The sequence below is a fragment of the Rattus norvegicus genome, chromosome 8 (genome assembly GCF_036323735.1).
Source record: "Rattus norvegicus strain BN/NHsdMcwi chromosome 8, GRCr8, whole genome shotgun sequence".
Lineage (NCBI taxonomy): Eukaryota > Metazoa > Chordata > Mammalia > Rodentia > Muridae > Rattus > Rattus norvegicus.
Genome location: NC_086026.1, coordinates 46,815,788 through 46,837,555, shown reverse-complemented (window position 1 = coordinate 46,837,555; position 21,768 = coordinate 46,815,788). Strand labels below are relative to the sequence as shown.

Here is a 21,768-nt window from a genome sequence, read left to right as displayed (position 1 = left end):
AGCATCAAAATGCCTGCCACAACCGCTGTGGCACCATAAACCCTGAGCCCTGAAGGGGATGACAATAGAGTGTGCATGGCCTGACTGCAGCCCGGGACTTTTCAAAGCTTGTATCACCCCCGAGCACTTACAAGAGTGAGGAAAAAGGCAGATGCCCAGAAGCTGCTGCTGTAGTAGGAGGCAGTTATGGCAGTTGGAGGTGGAGGTGGAGGCAGAGGAGGGATGAGAGAAGAGGGAGGAGTTTCCCTGGAAGGACCAGAACAGACAACATTCTGACTACTCCAGAACCCCACCCAAACCCAGCCCATGCCACAAATCCCGAGTCCACTGCCAATCCTCTTCATGCTAAGCATTCACTTCTTCATCCCCAATGTGCTCATTTTAGTTTTTTTAAACTCCTTTTTTGTTCTCTGTGAATTTCGCATCATGCAGCTCAACTCCATTGATATCCACCATCACCTCACATCTGAAGTCCACCCTTGCATCCTTCTCCATATCAGAGAAAAAATAATCTACTTGTGGAAGTTGAAAAAAAGAAAAAGAAAAAAATGCCAATATGTCCACAAAAGAGGTGTAAAATTATAAAGATGAAGGACATAAACCCTTATATTATTTAAAATTTACAAAATTACTTTTCATTTCAAGAGAGTTATTATGGCTAATAAGTGCAAACTATGATAAATAGAGAATATAAAAGCTTAAAAAGTGAGAGAAAATGATTCCGGTACAACATTTTACACTAATATAATTTAGTTCATGAAGTACCTTTTCCAATTTTGCCAAATACAAATGGACTGAATATTGTGACAGTCATTCTTATCTGATGCATCCCATAAATATTCTAATTTTATCTAGCTGATCAGTGTTAAAGATAAAGGTATTTTTTAGGTGTAAAATGGGTAATGATTAGGTGACCTCCCTCTGTACTAAGGTGTGTCAGCTTTCAATTTTTAGTTCTTTACTGGCATAGAGCTAAGAGCTGGCAGGACTTTTTCTTGTCATTTCTAGGGCCCAGCATGAGGTTTGCTTTTTTGTAGATGTTTGACCTTCTTACCAGCTCAACATAAGGTAAGAGATCTATCAGCTGTTGTCTCACCTGATTTCGATTGAACGAAATAAAGATCTGATGGCCCAGAGCTGCAGCAGAAAGTATGTGGGCATAACTCCAGGCAAACAGAGGAACATAGGGTGAGACAAGCTGAAGCTGGAGATTCAGAATAGACATGGTAGGGAAGAGATATGGACCAAAACACGGCATACTTGTAAAGAGATAATCACCCGTTGGGTCTCCAAACTAGAAGAGTGGGGTTAAATATAGAGAAGATAGCACGTGCTCAGTGAGAGGCCCAAGATACAAACTGTCAGACAGAATCTCATGATAGAGCTTACATAGGCCTGTGAGCAATGCTCCTTTGGTGACGTTGGTGCAAAGAGGAGAACCCCACAAGCACCATGCGGGTGCCTTCATTGGTGGCTCCAGCATTTCATTTTCCTCTGGCAATTTGACTCCACACTGTTCCTAGCACCATAATGATTTCAACTCTTTCTCCTAAGGGATTTTGGGGCAACTGTCGAATGCTAAGTACAAGGCTTCATGAGTTTTCCCATAACACACACCCATGTTGCAACCTATCCTGCAGTCTATTTCTTGATGTGATTTCAAGCACATGTACATAAGGACACAGGAGAAACTTTTGACTGCATATTCAAACTGGTATTATTTCTCAGGAATTTTTAATGGCTAATATTGATGAATAAGGATAATTTGACTTAAGATGAGACATTTTTGGGCAGGATTTGGAGGGAAACATTCATTAAAATGCATAGGAATTAATAAGGTTTTTATAATCAAGCCTTGAGGAAAATTTGGCCTTGGAAGCAGGAGGTACTCAGGGGCTATGCCCTGGGAAGGTATCCTGGAAAGGGCACCTCAGCTTATGCACTATACAGGGAGATTATTAGCAGAGAGGCAAAGTCTGTTCACCATGACATCAGCTGACCCTTCTTGAACATTCTATTGTGTCCTAGAGAGTTCTTGGCCTCCTCTGTGATGTCACCAGCGTTGTAGTAACCACCAGTGCCCTACTTTTTCTCAGTCCCTGCTTGCAGATACACAGGAAGACATGTATTCCCGTCTTCGCAAGCATTTTGGTAGAGTGAACGTTGATTTTGGACAGACTGGAGTGAGGGAATCTCGCCTTTCATCAAAAACAAATGATGGACAAAGAAAGGTGGCCTGGGGAATGCGGAGTAAGTTCTGTGAATTGTAGGCTGAGCTTTCTTTCAGAGGGAGAATAGGCTTAGGCTGACCTGTTTACCAATGGGCCACAACAACTGGAGTATCTGCAAAGGAATTGAAATTCCATGAAGATCACAATTCCTGAAAGTCAAGGATTTGAGTACATTAGTTTGCCCATCCCCAAAGGGAGGATATGGTAAGGCCAATGCTATTATTCTGTGAACTTCTGGCCTTCATTTTTAAAGTGCATATGTTAAGTTACATTGATATAATAACACCATCAGGAGACATTGAGTGTCCATCTTTATTGAATTTAGACAGAGTATAAATCTAATTCACTTTCATTGCTTCTTTAAATAAAGTAGATCTCTGACTTTAGTATCAGGGAGAGAATTATGCTTCTGGCAATGACCTTATGTTCTTAGAACTCCTTTGACTTTTTCTAATTTTCAGGGATAGGACATCCTTAGCATTATACATTAGAGTTTGTGTGTTACGAACATCTTTTTACAGTTCCAAAACGATGTGGAGCAAGTACACCAAGATTCAGCCTGTAACCAATTGGTACTTCTGTGGCATTTGGTGTTTCAGACAGGGGAATTGATAAGTCTGTTGATGGTGACTTCCCCCTCAAAGCTTTTTAACTCCAAATGGGGTGGCCTAGAGTATCAGTGCAGGACATCTGAGTATCTCCAATCACTCAAAACTTTTGGAGGTTGAATTTATCATCTGACTTCTGAAAGTACAGGGGTGAGGGTCCTGAAAGAAAGTTGTACCCTGTTAAGTTGATAACAATCCTGTAGAAACCATCTCTGTGGTACTTGAGTATGGTTGGCAGGCATAGGGAACACCCGGCATCTGACATCTCTTGGTCGCTATAGAGTGCTGGGAGAGTTGACTTCCACTGAGGAGGTCTCTTAGGCAACAACAAACTCGTTGTGGTGACACTGTGTTCTACACATGCTCTTCTCCTGTTAGGGCATCGCCATGGTCTATGTACACTCCCCTAGTCTCTCCATGAATGTTCACTTGTGTTCCTCTACCTACAGATGATGGGAGACTGACATCATCCCCTGGCCCTGTGGTAATCAACAAGGAGGCCAACACGGAGAACACAGAAGAGCAGAGACTGATTAGGCAGCTGCAGTCAGCTACTGAGGAGAGAAATGAGCTAAGAGATCTCCTGACTTACGTGACAGAGAGATACAGGAACAACAGGTATGCATTGCTCCAAACTGCCTTGTGTCATTCATGGATCTGCAGTGTCACCTACATCTTATTCTATTAAGGTGTTGGGGTCTAGAAAGCTGTGCCTCCCAAAATACTCGTCCTAAACCTCATTTCTGATATAGAGGAGATCAGAACCTGACCCTTGGTCAGGAGTGAGATGGGAAATGGTCTCATCTGCTGCCTTTAGCTGAAAATCTGAACTTGTGGCCTTAGTGAGGATTCAGGGATAACGTTACTGGAGCATGAGTTCCCAGTGTGCATTTGGAAAGCCCTTGACAGGTGGTAGCTTTGCAAGGTTCTAGGTGCTGTGAGTTTGGGTGTGTGCTAGGAAGGTGACTGAGTGAGGACTCTTGTTGCAGTAGCCTGAGGTGACAGATCCCAAATTGTTCATCTCAATGTTTGACTAGATGGCCAGAGACACAGGCCTGCTCCTTCTTTCTTGTTTACCTCTGAGCCAATAATGTGGCATGCATTTCTACTGATTCTGATTGTTTCTCTGTTTCCATATTTGGCTCTCTTTCTCATTCTGTTACTGTTTACTTTTCTTTTCCTGTGCCTGTGTCCCACTTTCTGTATCTCTGTTTGTACACACTTACATGCATATGCACAATTTTTATATGTTTATATTCCCCCCATATACACTTGGAATCTAGGGGTCTATGTTTTCGCCTGAGTATTTACCTGTATAAAACTTTCATGGTGATGTGAATGCTTTGTTTTGGGAGTCCCTCTTTCAACTGCACAATTCTTTGCAAATATGCTCACATTTGTCTGTATATTTGTGCCTTTGGGCAGATTATAATTTTGTGGCGATTTCTGGTCTCAACTCCATAATTGTGTGAAATGTCTGTCTCTACAAAATTAATTATTCACAAAGTAGAATTCCTGTTGTCAAAACAGGAAAATTGAAATCACAGTTTTCTAGGTCTTGGAGGCAGTAGAGCTTTGGCCTAGGCCCTTGTTAGCATAACTAGCTTGATTGCAGATCCATCCCTTCTGATTGAAGAAAGGGAACTTGGGAACCCTTTATCTGGATTCCTAGCTTATGGTGTCTTAGGCACAGAATACCAAGTTTCTGAAGCTGAAGAAGATGCCAATATGTACAATTCAGAAATTGTGCTTCCAAGGCTGGGGTACTAGAAGATCCACCCTGAGTTCATATATTCCTAAAAGAGGATGTTCACTGGGTTTTACTCTCCTAGGATCTGCCGCTACGTCAGGTCAAATCCATTTTATGAAAAATTGAAGATAAAGGAGAGGGAGGTCATGTCATTACTGCACAACTTAGAGATGAGGAACATCGAGCATTGTGAGAAATTTCAGGAGCTCCAGAAGGAGATTAACTTCTATCGGTGAGCACTGGTCAGAAAGGCCATTAACTGTGCTTTGCCCACACCTGCCTTCCTTTGTTCGGATTGGAGGTCTGCAGTTCTGACTCCATGTCTTGTGCTCTTTAAACATCACTGTGCCCTGGGCCTTTTGGACTCAGTTTTTAGGTCCACAGGAGACTGTTACTCATACCCAGAGTGTCTAGAGATCTTCAGAAGGCTCTAGGTAGACCAGTACTGATTCAGCTCACCAAATGGCTAATAGGCTGAACTGGGCCTCTGGGGTCACACCAGGTTCAACAAAACTCAATGTGTGGACCAACAGGATAACATGACCTTCCCTTAATTTTACTGACCTCCTTTGAGGGTATTTGCCCACTATTAATTGATGTTGCCCCCATGCATTTTACTTCCATTGATAGATGTATATCCCCTGTTTTTTTGGAGAGACATAGACTCTTCTTGGTACTTGGGTCACAGAAACAATTTATTCTTCCCTGAATTGGCTGCTTGATGTTTGTGCAGCAGCCTTATGTGTATCAAGATGTATTCTATGAAGTTTTCTTTGGTATCTGGGTCCAGGGTAAGTTTGTGGGACTTCGGAGTAGAAATGGGAGGAAGAAGCTGCAGGATCTAACTATGCAGAGTGTGTTTACAGCTACCTGCCCAGCCGGTTCCATATGGACAAGATATGTGTGCAGAAGAAGTTGTTCCCATTCAAGAAGGCGAGCAAAGCAGAACATCTGGATTGTGCACCACTGCTACAGAAATATTTGGTTGACTTGCACAAGAACGATAAGGATGAACAGGAGAAGAAGAGCAACCTCCAGACCCAGCCACATCTGGTAGGGACAAGCAGCTGTGTCAGCTTAACATCATCTCATTCCATTTGCTAATTTCATACCTGTTTGCTTTCCCCTACCAGCTTACTAATTTACACTCCCAACAATACAACCACCTCATGCAATGGAATTGTTCATTGCTCTGTCTATGCTCAACTATTCTGGGAAGTCCAGCACTTTTCAGAAACTGAATGATTAACAAGTATGCTTTGCTGCTCTTTTTGAAGCTGCAGTCTAGAAATGGTGACAGACAATTGATATCATAATATTTCCTGTCCCAGTGATAGAATGGATGCTATGTAGTGCTTTGAACAAGTTTTGGTCCTGTGATCAATGACATTTTTTGGTCATGTGACCTCCAAGTTGGGAAGCACCTTTCAGGGATAATTACCGAGTGCAAATGGCAAATTAATCCTTGTCATTGTCTTTAATCTTGGTGACACATGGCCTTCACATTTCTTCCTGTAACCCAATGAGGTCTCTTCCCATTGCGCTGTTCAAGGTGTGCACTGGTTTAACTCTGAGTCCCAGATGGGCAGCACACACTACTGTCAGGGTTGCTGTAGACTTTGCCCTCACCACAGACACACCAGCAATGTTATCAGTTAACACATCAATGGTGACCTCCAATAGAGCTGAGGTGGTACAAGGCAGAAACCTGACAGCTGGCATGCAGGTCTCCAACAAATCAGTGTCTGAATAACTGCCTTCCTCTCCCTGGTCTCAGAAAGTGCAAGAGAGCGGGAATGGGACACACAGCAGGAAGGGAGCATCCTGAAGAATCTGTTGCTTTCTCAGGAGTCCCCTGCTGACTACCATCCTGAATAGTAACAACATTTTTTGGATGAATAGTATCCCTCACAGTTAATTTATTAATTGCTAAGAAACCCTAAATTTATCTTTCACTAAGCGAGCCTGACTGATTGAGGTCTTACTCCCTTTCTTTTTAGGATAACACCATTTGAAAGAAGACTTGGGGACTGCAATGCCATTTGCCTGCTAGAGGAGAAACAGCAATATAACTGTACTTCAAAATGTTCACTAAGAATACGCTGTTTAGAAATATTTTTGTTATGATTTTAAATGAAGTTTTCTTTTTGTTATTTCATAGTTATATGTTCTTGTTAATATTTTTCATGTTTGAAAATACTTTTAAATATTTATATTAATATTCATTTTAATCCTTTTTTGTTTTAAATTGCATTCCTTATGAATAAAATTTGATTTGTAAGTCTTGACTCTGAAACCATCTTTCTTATTCAAGTGTTCTGTCCCCTCCTGTGCTCTTAAAACTGACGGCTAGAGATGGATTCTGCATGGTCCAGAGTTTCTGGCCTAAACAGTGAATTCAAAGTCACCAAGGGGTACTAAGTGTGATAGCGTATATTGGCTGGATAATGTGTTCTTTTCTTGGATGCACATTTTATGATGTGATCACTGCCATTCTTTATCCATGCGGTCATGTGTTCTGCTAATCTTAGTATATAATAGTCTACAACACACATTCATCCTTGATCCTGTGTAACACATATTGACTAATATACACTCATAGTTGTAGAGCTGCAGAAAAATTGACAATGATTCCAAAGAAATATAGAAGTAATCATAATGGAGAACCATGTGCTTCATGCTTTCTTGCAGTACACGATCAATATACCCACACAGATAATGACCTTCAAAATCATCTTGGGAAATAGGTTTTGATAAATGCTGTTGTCCAAGACCATACATATGCTGTGTTTTTATTGTTGCGGATTAGGCGTAGAATGATCATTTATGTCAATGGGTCTTTTTCTCTACTGTATGTCTGTGGCTTGTCCTGGGTGAATTTCCCTCATAGTCCAAAAGAAGGAATCACATTCCCTGTTGTAGATGATTGTTAGGAACCACGTGCTTCTTCTGAGAGAGCAGTAGGTACTCTAACTTGTGAGGTATCACCACAGCTCCTGCAGGTGGGTTTTGTCTTTCTAGGGCATGTGCTCTCTTAGGTGGACAAGATCACCTCCAATTAAACAGAGAGACCTCAGGAAATGTGTATTCACATTTACCTTACTGAGCTGTGCAGGCTCAATGTGTTAGGCTACCAGGAATCCTTACAGGGCCCTCTGTCATTCTGGATTCAGGATGTTCCTCCAGCATCACTTAGTTTCCATATTAGAGCAGATCCTTCACCTAGTATCAGTGATGACCATATCTACTATGCACATTTTATAAAACACAGAATGGAAACTATCTTCCTGTAGGCCAGCTGCACATAATGAATTCTTTTGATAAATAGCAAGAAAATTATCTTAATCTAAGGAGTTTAGGGAGGAACCTAAGAGCAAAAATAGTGAATGCAGCCTACAGCTGTGAGCACATGTTTCATTTGGATAGCAAGCCTGTGCAAACCCAGAACCTAGGTGGGCCAGTAAAAGCTGCCTTTTTTCCATGACAAATCTAGGTCCCTGTTGTAACAAGTATTTTTTCCAGGTGACTGATTTCCAATTTATGGAATTGAACTGATTTACTCAGAGTCTGAGTTACTCAAAACGTAAAAATACAGAAGTAATAATCCAGAATGTCCACAAACAGTTGATGTCACACCAGGGCTTTAAAGCTCAGCAGTTACAGAAGCAATGTAGTGTTTGTTTATTCTCAAACATAGGTCCTCTAGTCATTCATTATGAGCTAACCATGCCACAGAAAGAGTCATCTGTATCAAAACAGAAGCTAGTGGTAACTAGATATCCACCACACTATAACATTGTTACTGTATTTGAGGTCTTCAGTTATTATGTAAGGACCTGGAAGAACCTGGGTCTTGCTACACATACTCATAATTTATAAGACTTCAAGACAATATGGGCTTTGTCCTTTTAATGCTACCATTGGCATACCTTGGATAAATTCAACTGACTTCTGTAACAGGAAACAAAATTTCATGTCATCCCTTTCTGAACAAACTGTCCTTAGTGTAAAGTGTAATCTCAGGGGCCTTCCATTCTCTCTGTGATTCCCAAACATTTCAAGTCTTCAGACATTTCTGTCATTGTCCAGTACATGTCTTGAGATGTCCACATTGTCAGCTAGGTGTCTTCATCAGCTTGGCCTGTAATTTTCTAGAACATTAATAGTGTTCCAGCCTTAGGATTCAGTGTTACAGTACTTGCCAACCTGCTGAAAACCCTACTTTCCACTCTAGTCCTGTGTGCTATGGCAAAAGAAAATAACGAAACCCAATAGCACTTGAAGGTTAACCTCCAACAAAAGGAGAGGCTGCATATGACATTTTAAGTAACTCTAAGCCACCATTTCCCCACACCTTCCTCCATTTATTCAATTACTAGTATATTTTCATTAATGCTCACCTTATTTTGGTGTACAAAGAATATGCACCATGTCAGTAAAGTGTGTGTGTGTTTGTGTGTATGTGTGTGTGTGTGTGTGTGTGTGTGTATGTGTGTGTGTGTGTGTGTGTGTGTGTGTGTGTGTGTGTGTTCATGTCTAGGTTTGTGCCTGTTCTTATATGAACTCACTATAAAATTTTATAAAATGACTTAAAAGACCCTAGTGAAAACTGTCGAGGTGCATGCAGACTTGCGTTACTACTCTCCCATGGTACCTTGCAGGAAACACTGAAACAATGGCCTACTTTAATACAGCCTGAATCCGGGCTCTGCATGGTTCTCAGTAACATTTTGACATCGGCACCACTATAGAGAGCAGCAAAAGCTTCATTTAAGACATGCTGTTGGTACCAAGGTGAGGCAAAGCCTCCCCCCATAGAGAAACTGGTAGGATGTGATGGCAGCAAATAAACAGGCTTTTCCCTGTCCTGTCTGTCTTTCCATGCACAGAGGTCTCTCCTGCAGGAAATACTTTCACATGCTTCTTTAAAAGCACATGTTCCTCACATCTAGATCAGCTGTGAAAATAGACTTTTCCAAGTAAGTCTGAGTGCTCCCACTCCCAGCTCAGAGCTGCACCACCATAGGGTCCTCCAGCCACAATGAAGGGTAGGTCCCATGGAGGAGTTAGAGCAAAGTGCCCCTTCTGAGAAGTGACATAGAAAAGAAGGTTAAGAAATTATAGTCAACACCCAAGTGCTTCTTGTGGAGAAAGGAACCAGATCTCCCTGTTAAACAGTGTAGGCTCCCACATGACCCAGTTCTCTGCCTGGGGAAGATTTTCTGGACCTTAGTTGCCCTGTCAGAATGGGGATACATTCTTGATCCATGTTCACTCCCACAACAAAAGCTCCTTCCCAAGAAGTCCTTGAGTTGACCAAGGTCCTTCTAGGACCAACTGACAAGAGAGAACAGAGTGAATCCAAGGGAAGAGAAGAGGCTAGAATGATTATAACCTGCAGAAATCCCCCAAATCAGCCACCTAACAACTCTAGGGTTTGTGCATATTGTGGATTTCAGAATCTTAAGGTCAGATTTTTCTGATAACACCTGCTAGGTGAAGCTGAAGTCTACTGTAGGTGGGATTATCCCAGGCAGGGAGGTGATCTGGGTCTTCAGGCCTGGCCAGCTTCTTCATTCTCCTGAAAGTAATTGTTGGTCAGCTCTAAATCTGAAGTGGGAGTTGGTTTTTCTCAACTCAAACAGATGATATTTCAATTCTCATACACTATGTGAGAGACACACAGTTACCCACGGGGGATTTGAACTTACTTCTATACAAGTGACGGTGGTCCGAAAGAGGGAAACCATTCCTGTCTTTAGCATTCTGCCTTTATCAGAGACTACAAGGACTAGCTTCCTGGACAGACATGTCCAAGCAGACAGACATTGTAAGGGGGAAAATTGAGGTAAGAAATGTGCTGGGGACAGTGATTTCAGATTGTGCCTTTAGCAAGAAAACTCTGTTGTCATTAAGGCAAGCAGCCTTGAGCCTGCGGACACTTGTCACTACTTCTCGGTGTCTCTGCCATTATGACTACTCCAGGTCCTCCTTATATAAAGGCTTTCTTTAAAAAAAATATATATAAAGCAATGTTTCTCAGCCTGTGAGGCACAACCTTTCACATTGACAGCATATCAGATACGTTGCATATAAGATACCTTGCATATTATGACTTATAAGAACAGCAATATCAAGTATGAAGTAGCAATGAAAATTTTATGGTTGGGGTCACCACAGCATGAAGAGCTGTATTAAAGAGTTGCAGCACTAGGAGTGTTGAGACCCACTGCCATAGAAGCTGACACATGGGAACAGACTCCTCACATGAGTAGAGGCACATGGCAAGGGATACTGTGTCCCACCCTAGGACCCAGAGGCAGAATCTATCCCAGGAGTCTGTGTGCTCATCTTGTCTTCAGTTCTCCCAGGTTCAAGAATAGCATTGATCATCTCAGGAGAGTCAGCTTGCACAGCCCACATCAGGCCCAATGGTTCCCTTCACAGAGAAGGATGTGGGTCTAACTGACAGCCAGTGAGACTGAGGGATCTGGTGATCATTGGTTCTGAGCTGTGATGTCTTCACCTGTAAAATGGAGGCCTTTCTGCTGAATTGGGTTGTTGTGGAGATGGACAAAGCATACAAACTGATCAGGGCCTCCCTGGCATGGTTAATTGGAAATTTTCTCTGGTGATGCATTTAAATGTAGAATCTCCAGCCACGTGGGGTGAGATGCCGGGTGCCATAAAGGTGGTGTAAACATACTGTGACTGTAATGCTACCTCGAATTTACACCCTATGCTCTTGTTTTGAATTTAAAAAGACGAATCAAGTATAAACTGCCAATGTGAAATAGTCATGATCAGAATTAAGCTAATTCCTGTGAAGTCATTTAGTTTTTCTTTTTCTGCATCTATATTGAAGGCATCTAGAGTAGCACTAAATGAGATCCTAAAGCCTTCTATTAAAGTGCTACCCATCCATTCCTCTCTCCTTGAGGACCTCTCAGGTGACTAAAGGAAACCTGATTTCTTGTCAGATTGTTCCCAGCTGGTGTGATCTCTCTGTCCATGAACCTTGCCAAAAGCTGCAGAGCCAATGTGCTGTTTCACAACACAAAATTACAGACATTAATTTTACCAATGAAGTTCCTGGACTCAGATGCTGACGTCATGTAAAGCTCCCAACTGTCCTTCCTAATTCACTGACCTCCCAGACGAAGGGCATTCTTGGTCCCTCTGAACACTTACTTAAATATCCTTCAAATCAAACACTTTCCATTGCCTTAGTTATCTTCATTTGCTTTCAAGTCCTGCCTTGATCTGCTCTGGACCTAAGTGCACTTTTTACCTTTGCAAGAAAGGTGTGTGGTAGGTGAGCCATACAGTAATCAAGTCCATGTTTACAGCAAACAAACAGCTCTTGCATAAATGTCTGTGCCCTGGCAATGCTATAACAAAAAATAGTTTTTCATTAAATAATATGTTCTTTGAGATCACAGTCTGATATTTTGTAACATAACTTACAAATGTTCTCTCTATTATATAAATCAAGTTCCCTCATGTATATTCTGGTCTTTCTCTGTCATGTCTGATTGCATCATCGTAGGAATCCCAGGGAACATAAATCCTGGGCTTTAGAAACTGTTGTATTTGGCCAACCAGGAAAGAAACCCATCTAGGAGACTACTGATACTTGACACTCAAGTTCACCTCCCTATTTTCATATACTTTATGGCAAGAGGTCACCATTCCTGACCATGTCTCATTGTCCAACAGGATAATAAATTGAAGAGTTGGGGTCAAGGAGGTCACCCAAGAAAGCACAAAAATCCATCTCAGATAAACATTTACAATATATTGAATCCAAAATATCCATGAATTTCAGGACACAACTTAAGTCTAAACCTAAGGATAACAGATATAGAAGAGAATTGAAAAGGCCAAAAAAAAAAAAAAAAAGAAAGAAAAAAAGAAAAAAAAACCAACAAGCCTACAAAATATCAAATTAATTGTAGGAGAAAAATTCCTTCCTTCACATAAAAATTAAAACATTAAATGCACAGATCCAAGAAAGAACATGAAAAAGGGGTAAGGTATAAATATCCAGTACCAAATGAAGTCAGACCTATTTGAATTACACCACATTTCTCAACAGAGACTCTAATAGCCAGAAAATCTTAGGTAGATGTAATGCAGACCCAAGCTCCTATACACTGTGTAATTCCCAATCACCATAAATGGAGAAACCAAGATATTACATGACAAAATCAAATTTAAACAATATTTTTCTCCAAGAAAGCACAAAAGAGGGTGATAGGAGGTAAAATCCAAGACAATGAATTAAATTTTACCCAAGAAAAGCCAAGAAATTAATCATCTGACAAAAATGTCAAGAAAGAAAGGACACAAACATAATTTCGACTATAACCAGAAAAAGAAGAGAAAGCAGCAATCATTGGTCTTTAATATCTAACCAGACCCTCTGTGACCAATTCCCCATATCCTAGGAATCTAACTGCAAGCCAACGTGTATACAAGTATGGGTCTATGGTCCTAGGTACTGTGTATAAGAGGATTGATTTTTTTGTATCAATGTGGTTGTAGGACCTTGACTCTGGTAGACCTGTTGCCCCACCAAATGGAGATCCTAGAGGTGTGAGGTGGGAATGGATATGTGTGAGTTGGGGAGCACTGTTATATAGGGAAAGCTGAGCAGAAATGTAATGATAGGCTTCATTAGGGGATTTTAGAAAGAGGAACAATATTGGAAATGTAAATAAATAAAATAAACAATTAATAAGAGATAGCCAAAAATCAAATAAAAAGTAAAAAAGGTAACGGAAAAATTAAACCAACCAAAAAAAAAAGAAAGAAAGAAAGAAAAAAAAGAAAACCCTGTAGAGGATTGACCTAATTCTGCTTGTATTTTAATGTTGATTGGTAGAATGTAAGACTGGTTAAACCCCCCAAAAAAGTGATTCTGCTCCCAGTTAATTGTGATTATAAAGAAGAACAGCAGAGAGATTGTGGAGGTGAGTTTTTGAGGGCTTTGGTAGAGAGGATCACTAGGAGGGAAGAAGGAAGAAGTTGCTGGCAAAGAAGAAAGGACTAATGGATGCGATGGTGAGGAAGGAGGAAGCAGGACAGGAGCCACGGTTTAAGGCAGAGGATAGCCTGATCCTGAGGGCTGTCCAGGTGGAACAAAGAGCTGCCAAGATGCTGCATAGTAAGTAAGAGTTCAGAGTCATTGTTTGGAAATGAGACCTATTTCCACGCAGGACAGGCAGCTGCCCAGCTAATGTGCTGATTAAGGGATATTATAAATAATAAAAAACTATGTATAACCAATAAGCCAGCTCTATAGAGGAACCTAATAGGAATACTTTATTTGCAGGGAAGGATAAAATACCAGAGGACACAGGAAATAATTTTACACCACTAGGACAGTCAATCAAAAGTAGCCTAAAAAATCTCATAAATTAACCAAATGTTATGTTATCAGATAGCTATGAAACTACAGATTCATTCTAATAGTGTTTGTGATTTCTTTTGCTTCTGCATTCTGACCACTTAACAGCTCATATGCAAACAAACAAAACAGGAAGAGCAGAAGTAAGTGACATCATCAGGCAAAAGGAACTAACAAACTACAGTGTACTATACATATATTTTCTATCAGCCTGTGGACATTTCTCCAAAATTGACCAGAGAGTAGGAAAAAAAGCAAGCCTCAGAAAATATAAGATCGTTGAAATAATGTTGTGTGTTCTATCTGAGCCCAAAGGAATCAAACTGGTATCACACAATTAAAAGTACAGAAAATACAGACACTCATGGAAAGTAAGTAACATAAACAATATACTACTGAAAGGGTAAGGGGAGAAATAAATAAGGAAAAATGAAAAATTCCTAGAAATGAGTGACATTGAAAACACAACCACCATCCACAGATCTATATGATACAACAAAAGTTTATGAATTATGTTTCAATCAGCAAAGCCAGAGGAGTGAACCCATCTAATCTCTTTCTCTTCTGTCAGAAGGAGAGAATGTGGAGTGTGGCTATTGCGATTATGCCTTGAATTGGCTCGCTATCCTTCCCAACTTCACTTTGCAATGATAACATATGTGATTTGGCATTACACATTGGATGTGTGTAATTGGCCATTTGATTTCATAGGGTGAATAATTAAGGGACTGCCTGCAGTTTTATGAAGCTGTTTGGATAAACTGTGTAGACGGTAAAGACTATAGGGCTTTTGCAAAGCGAGCTAAGTGCATTTTTCATTATGATATGTTTAAGATCCTATGGAAAATTGGGAGTAGAATGTGGTCTTTTGAATGATAATGGTCTCCATAAACTCACATGTATGAATGTTTGTTGCTAGTTAGAGGAAATGTTCAGGAAGAAGTAGAAGATATAGTTTTGTTTTGTTTTGTCTTATTTTGTTTTGTTTTGTTTTTTGTAGGATTGTTCTGGGATTGGCCTTTGAGGTTTCCAAATTCAATACCATTTACACTTAAGTCTCATTTCCTAGTGTCCAACTTGCAGATAAGATGTAAGATCTCAGCTAGTTCTCTAGAAACACGGTGACCTACCTGCTGCCATGTACCCCTGCATACTGATCACAGACTCATGATCCTTGAAACAATAAGCCCCAATAAACTCTTTCTTCGAAAAGTTCCCTTGCTCATGGTGTCTCTTCGCAGCCTATAAAACAAACAAAGATTGGAGGGAACACATAAGTGAAAAATTTCTCAATAAAATCCTGGCAAATAAAATTCAGACATATACCAAACATATCAGGTACCATGATCAAGCTGGCTTGACTCCAGAGAGGCAAGATTGTCTCAACAAATACAAATGAATAAACAATTCACCACATAAAACCAAGAACGGGAAACACATGATCATTGCACTAGAGGCAGACAATTTCTTTGGCAAAGTCTCACAGTGATACACAAAATAGTCCTGGAGAATCTGGGATATGGAGAAGATACACCTTAACAAAATAATGGCAATATACAAGGCCAACAGCATCCTAACTGGAGAATATCTTGATGCATTTCACTAAAATAATAATAAGTCACAGGTGTTCAATCTTTTCATCTAATCCAAGTAGTATATGAAGTCTTCTCCAAAACAGAAAATAGAAAGATGGAAAGGCATGTCCATATGAAGGAAAGCAGTCAGAGTATTCTCATTTGCAGGTGATATGATCTATATGTAAAGAACACTACAGTTCCACTAGAAAACTCCTACAGCTCATGGTCCCATTAACTGAAATCACATTAAAATCAATAAAATTCCTGTATAGCAACAATAAATATCAACAAACATACCAAAAAAAACCAAAAACATTCAGAATAGCTTTAAAAATCTTGTGATAAATCTAAGAAAGTGAAGACTTGTTACAATGAAAACATTACAAAAATTAAGAAAAAAATTGAAGAAACCAGAAAATGAAAAGACCTTTCATTTTCATGCATCACTATGATTAATATTGTTATATCAAATCCTACCAGAATCATTTACTAGTTAACATCCATCCTGTCCTAATTAGGATGCAGGGCTTTATGGGAATGAAAAAAAGATCTCAAAATCCATGAAATCACAAATGAGCAGGGCGGTCAGACACTGCTAAATAGTAAGACAGTACATCACTGCAGGATGCATCACCTTTAATAATTTCAAGTACATTTTGGGGAATAGTAAAAAAGAAACCCAGCCTGTTGATGTCATGAGAACAGACACAAAGTCTATAGGAATTATATAAAAGACCCAGTTATCGGTGTATGTTCTCATCAGCCTCTGGTTTTTGAAAAAGAGGCCAAACTAACAAACAAAACAAAACAAAAAACCCACCACCACCACCACCTCCACACACAAGATGCAGTTTTCAATCTGTTTCTTGCAACCCCTTCTCAGGGCAATCACTCATGAGACATACATTATACAGGGTAATTACATTACAATTCCAAAGAGTAGTAATCTTACATTTATGACTTAACAATGACATAATTTTGTAATTGGGGGTTGGTTACCACAATGTGAAAAACTGGATTCCTTGAGATGTTTTTGGTCATGGTAGTTTTTTGCAGTAATAGATATGTGACGGATATATAAACTGGAACCAGCACTAGTGGACTTTTTTTTGCGAGGAATCTCTTGTTTTTTGGAGGAGGGTGTAAGACTTTGGAGTGGGAAAACTTTTGAAATATGTAAGCAGATCATAACAGTCCATTTTAGTTTGCCACATGGGAGACATAAGTATTTTGAGTATTGTGCAAAATAGAGCTTCTCTGAAAGACTTCAAAGGATTGCAGGAATTCTATTGGTGACTGGCATAGAAGTAATTAACATTATTTTGGCAAACAATCTGTCTCTTTTCTGCCCGTATACTAAGAAGATAAATGAAGCTATATAAAATAGTAATTGACCAATTATTTTGAGCAAACATCAAGAGGTAGATAGTGTGTGACCTTCCTCAAATTGTATGAATGTGTGTTTGTATTTTCAATTGTTAATGTAGCAAAGACTTCAGTTATTCCCTCCACATTCAGGGCCTGAAAGCATAGGAAACTGTAAGAAATCACAGGATTTGGAAAATATCCCAATTATTGCAAGGTCCCCAAAACTTGTTGTCACCCCACACTCATAGGGATACAACTTTAGAGAACATGACACCCTCATTCTCAAAAGAAGGATGGGTGGCTGCTCATTTGTCTTCAGTGGGTTAGAGATGTTTATTGTCATTTAGTGGGTTGGATGCAAGTTTTTACTGGTCATGGAATGTGAGGAAACAGTAAAGGAGAATAGAATCAGGGACATCTTACTTACTTTCTCTTTCTCTCCTCAACCCTTTATCTCTGCTATCTATGGTTTTGGGAAGCAGGAGAAGGGGCTAACATGACAAAAAGCATAGATTATTCAATCTTTTTTTATACTAGGAAGCAACACCAAGTGTCAAATACTTTAGGATGACATGGAATTTGAATGATGATAGAATTTCATATTATACTTGAATAAATGATTAAACTCTTGTTTAAGATATAAGTATATGCATCTTATTCACAATACGGTGTATAATCTAATTGTATAAAATTACTACTGTACACTGCTATGGATAATTAAGGAATGCAAATAGTACTATCCAACTATAAATACTCAGTGTTCTAGTGATGTTAGGTACTTGTTTAGTTAGGTACAGAAATAAGCTTTATTTAGCTTCTTGTATATGTATTCAAATTAAACAGTAAATCCTTTGAAAAATTCCACATTTGTGCACTGAGATAGACTTTACATAAAAAGATGGTTCTCTAATTCTTTAGAGATCTGAAGAATCTGCCATTTCAGGTGTCCTAGTAGTCAAAGGCTTTTCACAGTGGGAGAGACCTCAACTCCGAGCAGTGTCCTCATGCTATTCTGAAGAAAATGATGGGCAGTAAGAACCCTAACTGGAGTGTCCTTCAAATGTGGCAAAGTGGCCATGGGGTGAAAAACTACCCACTTACCTCCACTGCTGCCAGAAAGCTGTCCAGACTGTGGAGAAGAGGATCATGGGGAAGTCTATTGTCCCAGGCTTTGGAGAGAAAGTGAGGATAGTCCTTCAAATGACCTACTTCTAAGGATTGTTGCCAGAGCCCCTGGCCCATTCAGTTGACACTGGATGCCACAATGACACAAGAATATTTGCTGACTGTCTGTCACGGTAGCCAACAATTTCTGTCATTTCTTTAGAATTGGAAGCTATTTGCTCTGAATTTCCTGTTTCTTCAGGCAACATTTCTCCTTCTCAGGTCTCAAATGGAGTTGAAGACTAGATAGTTTACTGTTAAATTTTCTTGTCATGAGACTCAGAAAAGAAAACGAGTTCACCATCACACAGGAATGTGACAACTAGGAACCTGGACAGGACCAGGGGGGACATGGGAGGTCCAGAATGAGGGGCTCGACAGACAACCCACTGCAGCATCAAAATGCCCGCCACAACCGCTCTGGCACCATAAATCCTGAGCCCCGACAGGGATGACAACACAGTGTGCATGGCCTGACTGCTGCCCTGGACTTTTCAAAGCTTGTATCACCCCCGAGCACTTAGAAGAGCTTGAGCAGAGAGGGAGATGCCCAGAAGCTGCTGCTGTAGTAGGAGGCAGTTTCAGCTGTTGGAGGTGGAGATAGAGGCAGAGGTGGGATGGGAGAAGGAGGTTCCCTGGAAGGACCAGAACAGACACTGTTCTTACCATGCCAGAACCTCACCCAAATACACCACACCCCCAGAAATACCCACTCCACTGCCAAACCTCTCCATGCTAAGCTTTCACTTCTTTATCCCCAATGTGCACATTTTAATTTTTTTAAACTTCTCATTTGTTCTCTGTGAATTTCGCATCATGCAGTTCAACTCCGTTGATATCCACCACCCCTCATATCTGAAGTCCACCCTTGCATCCTTCTCCATATCAGAGAAAAAAATAATCTACTTGTGGAAGATGAAAAAAGAAAAAGATAAAAAATGGCAATATGTCCACAAAAGAGGTGTAAAATTAAAAAGATGAAGGACATAGACCCTTAAATTGTTTATAATGAAAAAAAGTACTTTTCGATTCAGGGAAGTTATTATGGTTAATAAATGAAAGTTATGATACACAGAGGATAAAAAAGCTGAAGAACTGAGAGAAAGTGATTCAGGTACAAAATTTTACACTAATATAATTTAGTTAATGAAGTACCTTCTCCAATTTTGCGAAATAGAAATGGACTGAATATTGGGACTGTCATTCTTATGTGATGCATCTCAAAATTTATCTTACTTTATCTAGCTTATCAATGTAAAGATAAGGGTATTTCTTGGTATAAAAGAGGAAATGCTGAGGTGACAACACTTTGTACTAAGGTGTGTCAACTTCAATTCTTAGTTCTTTACTGGCAGAGAGCTAAGTGATAGCAGGATTTCTTTCTAATCATTTTATGATCCATCATCAGGTTTGCTATTTTGTAGATGTTTGTCCTTCTCACCAGCTCAACACAAGCTGAGAGATCTATCAGGTCTTGTCTCACTGCCGATTGTACGTAATGAAGATCTTATGGCCAAGAGCTACCTCAGAAAGTATGTGGGCAGAACTCCAGGCAAACAGAGGAACATAGGGTGAGGCAAGCTGAAGCTGGAGATTCAGAATAGACATGGTAGGGAAGAGATATGGACCGAAACAGTACGTACTTGTAAAGAGATATTCACCAGTTTGGTCTTAAAGCTAGAAGAATGGGGTTAAATTTACAGAAGGTGAGGGCATGCCAAGTGAAAGACCTAAGGTAAAAACTGTCAGATAGGATCTCATGGTATAGCTTACAGAGGCCTGTGAGCAATGGTCCTTTGGTGAAATTGGTGCAAGGAGGAGAACCCCACAAGCAGCATGAGGGTGCCTTCATTGGTGGCTCCAACATTTCACTTTCCTCTGTCAATTGGACTCCACACTGTTCCTAGCACCATAATGATTTCAACTCTTTCTCCTAAGGGATTTTGTGGCAACTGTGGAATGCTAAGTACAAGGCTTCATGAGAGTTCCCATAACACACACCCATGTCGCAACCTACCATGCAGGCTATTTCTTGACGTGATCTCAAGCACATGTACATAACGAGACAAGAGAATGTTTTGACTGCATATTCAAACTGGTGTTATTTTTCAGGAATTTTTAATGGCTAATATTGCTGAATGAGGATAATTTGAGTTAAGATGAGACATTTTTGGGCAGGAATAGCAGGGAAATATTCATTAAAATGCATAGGAATTACTAAGGTTTTCATAATCAAGCCTTGAGGAATATTTGGCCTTGGAATCAGGAGTTGCTCAGTGTCTATGCCCTAGGAAAGTCTCTGGAAAGGGCACCTCAGCTTATGCACTATACAGGGAGGTTATTAGCAGGGAGGCAATATCTGTTCACCATGACCTCAGCTGACCCTTCTTGGACATTCTATTGTGTCCTAAAGAGTTCTTGGCATCCTCTGTGATGTCACCAGGGTTGTAGTAACAACCAGTGCCCTACATTTTCTCAGTCCCTGCCTGGCAGATACATATGAAGACATGTTTTCCCATCGTCCCAAGAATTTTGGGAGAGTGAATGGCGATTTTCAACAGAGTAGTGTGAGGCAATCTGGCCTTTCATCAAAAAAAAAAAAAATGGACAAAAGAAACAAGTCTGGGGAATGTAGAGTAAGTTCTGTGAATTGTATTCTGAGCTTTCTGTCAGATGGAGTATAGGCTTAGGCTGATATTTCTAACAATGGGCCACAACAACTGGAGCATCTGCAACGGAATTGAATTTCCATGAAGATCACAATTCCTGAGAGTCAAAGATTTCAGAACATTAGTTTTCCCATCACCAAAGGGAGGATATGGTAAGGCTAATGCTATTATTCTGTGAACTTCTGGCCTTTACTTTTAAAGAGCATATGTTACATATGTTATGTTACATTGATAAAATAACACCATCAGGAGACATTCAGGCTCCAACATTTCTGAATTTAGACAGGGCATCATTCTACCTCGCTCTCATTGCTTCTTTAAATACAGTAGATATCTAACTTTAGCTTGGCCTGTAATTTTGTAGAACATTAATAGTGTTCCAGCCTTAGGATTTCATTCAATGTTACAATACTTACCAAATATTCTGAAAACCCTAGCTTCCAAGCTAGTCCGGCGTGCTATGGAGAATGAAAATAACGAACCCCAATTGCACTTGAAGTTTACCCACCAACAAAAGGAGAGCCTGGAAAGGACCTTTTAAGTAACTATAAGCCACAGTCTCTACACAGCTTCCTCCACTTATTCAATTATTAGTATATTTTCATTAATGCTCACCTTATTTTTGGTGTACAAAGAATATGCACCATGTCAGTAAAGTATATGTGTGTGTGTGTGTGTGTGTGTGTGTGTGTGTGTATGTTCCTGTCTATGTTTGAGCCTGTTCTTCCATGAACTCACTATAAAATTTTATAAAATGACTTAGAAGACTGTAGAGAAAACTGTCCAGGTTCATGCAAACATGCATTACCTCTGTCCCAGGGTACCTTGCAGATAACACTGATACTGTGGACTACTTTAATACAGCCTAAGTCCGGGCTCTGCATGGTGCTCATTGACATTTTGACGTCAGAACCACGCCAGAAATCAGCAAATGGTTCATTTATTACATGCTGTTGTTACTAAGGTGAGGCAAAGCCTTGCCCCATATA

The 21,768-nt window shown here is 40.1% G+C and overlaps 1 protein-coding gene across 2 annotated transcripts; it reads left to right on the top strand.

Annotated features, from left to right (window-relative positions):
• The first annotated feature begins 2,059 nt into the window (after window positions 1-2,059).
• On the top strand, window positions 2,060-6,885 carry LOC134480030 (disks large homolog 5-like). Of its 2 annotated transcripts, XM_063266320.1 has the most exons (5): window positions 2,060-2,250; window positions 3,289-3,457; window positions 4,672-4,821; window positions 5,456-5,642; window positions 6,590-6,885. In XM_063266320.1, the coding sequence occupies exons 1-5, from the start codon at window positions 2,124-2,126 to the stop codon at window positions 6,602-6,604; spliced, it is 648 nt and encodes a 215-aa protein (XP_063122390.1). In that variant the 5' UTR covers window positions 2,060-2,123; the 3' UTR covers window positions 6,605-6,885. The 2 variants fall into 2 exon arrangements, with proteins under 2 accessions (XP_063122390.1, XP_063122391.1); XM_063266321.1 differs by lacking the exon at window positions 4,672-4,821.
• The last annotated feature ends 14,883 nt before the right edge of the window (window positions 6,886-21,768 follow it).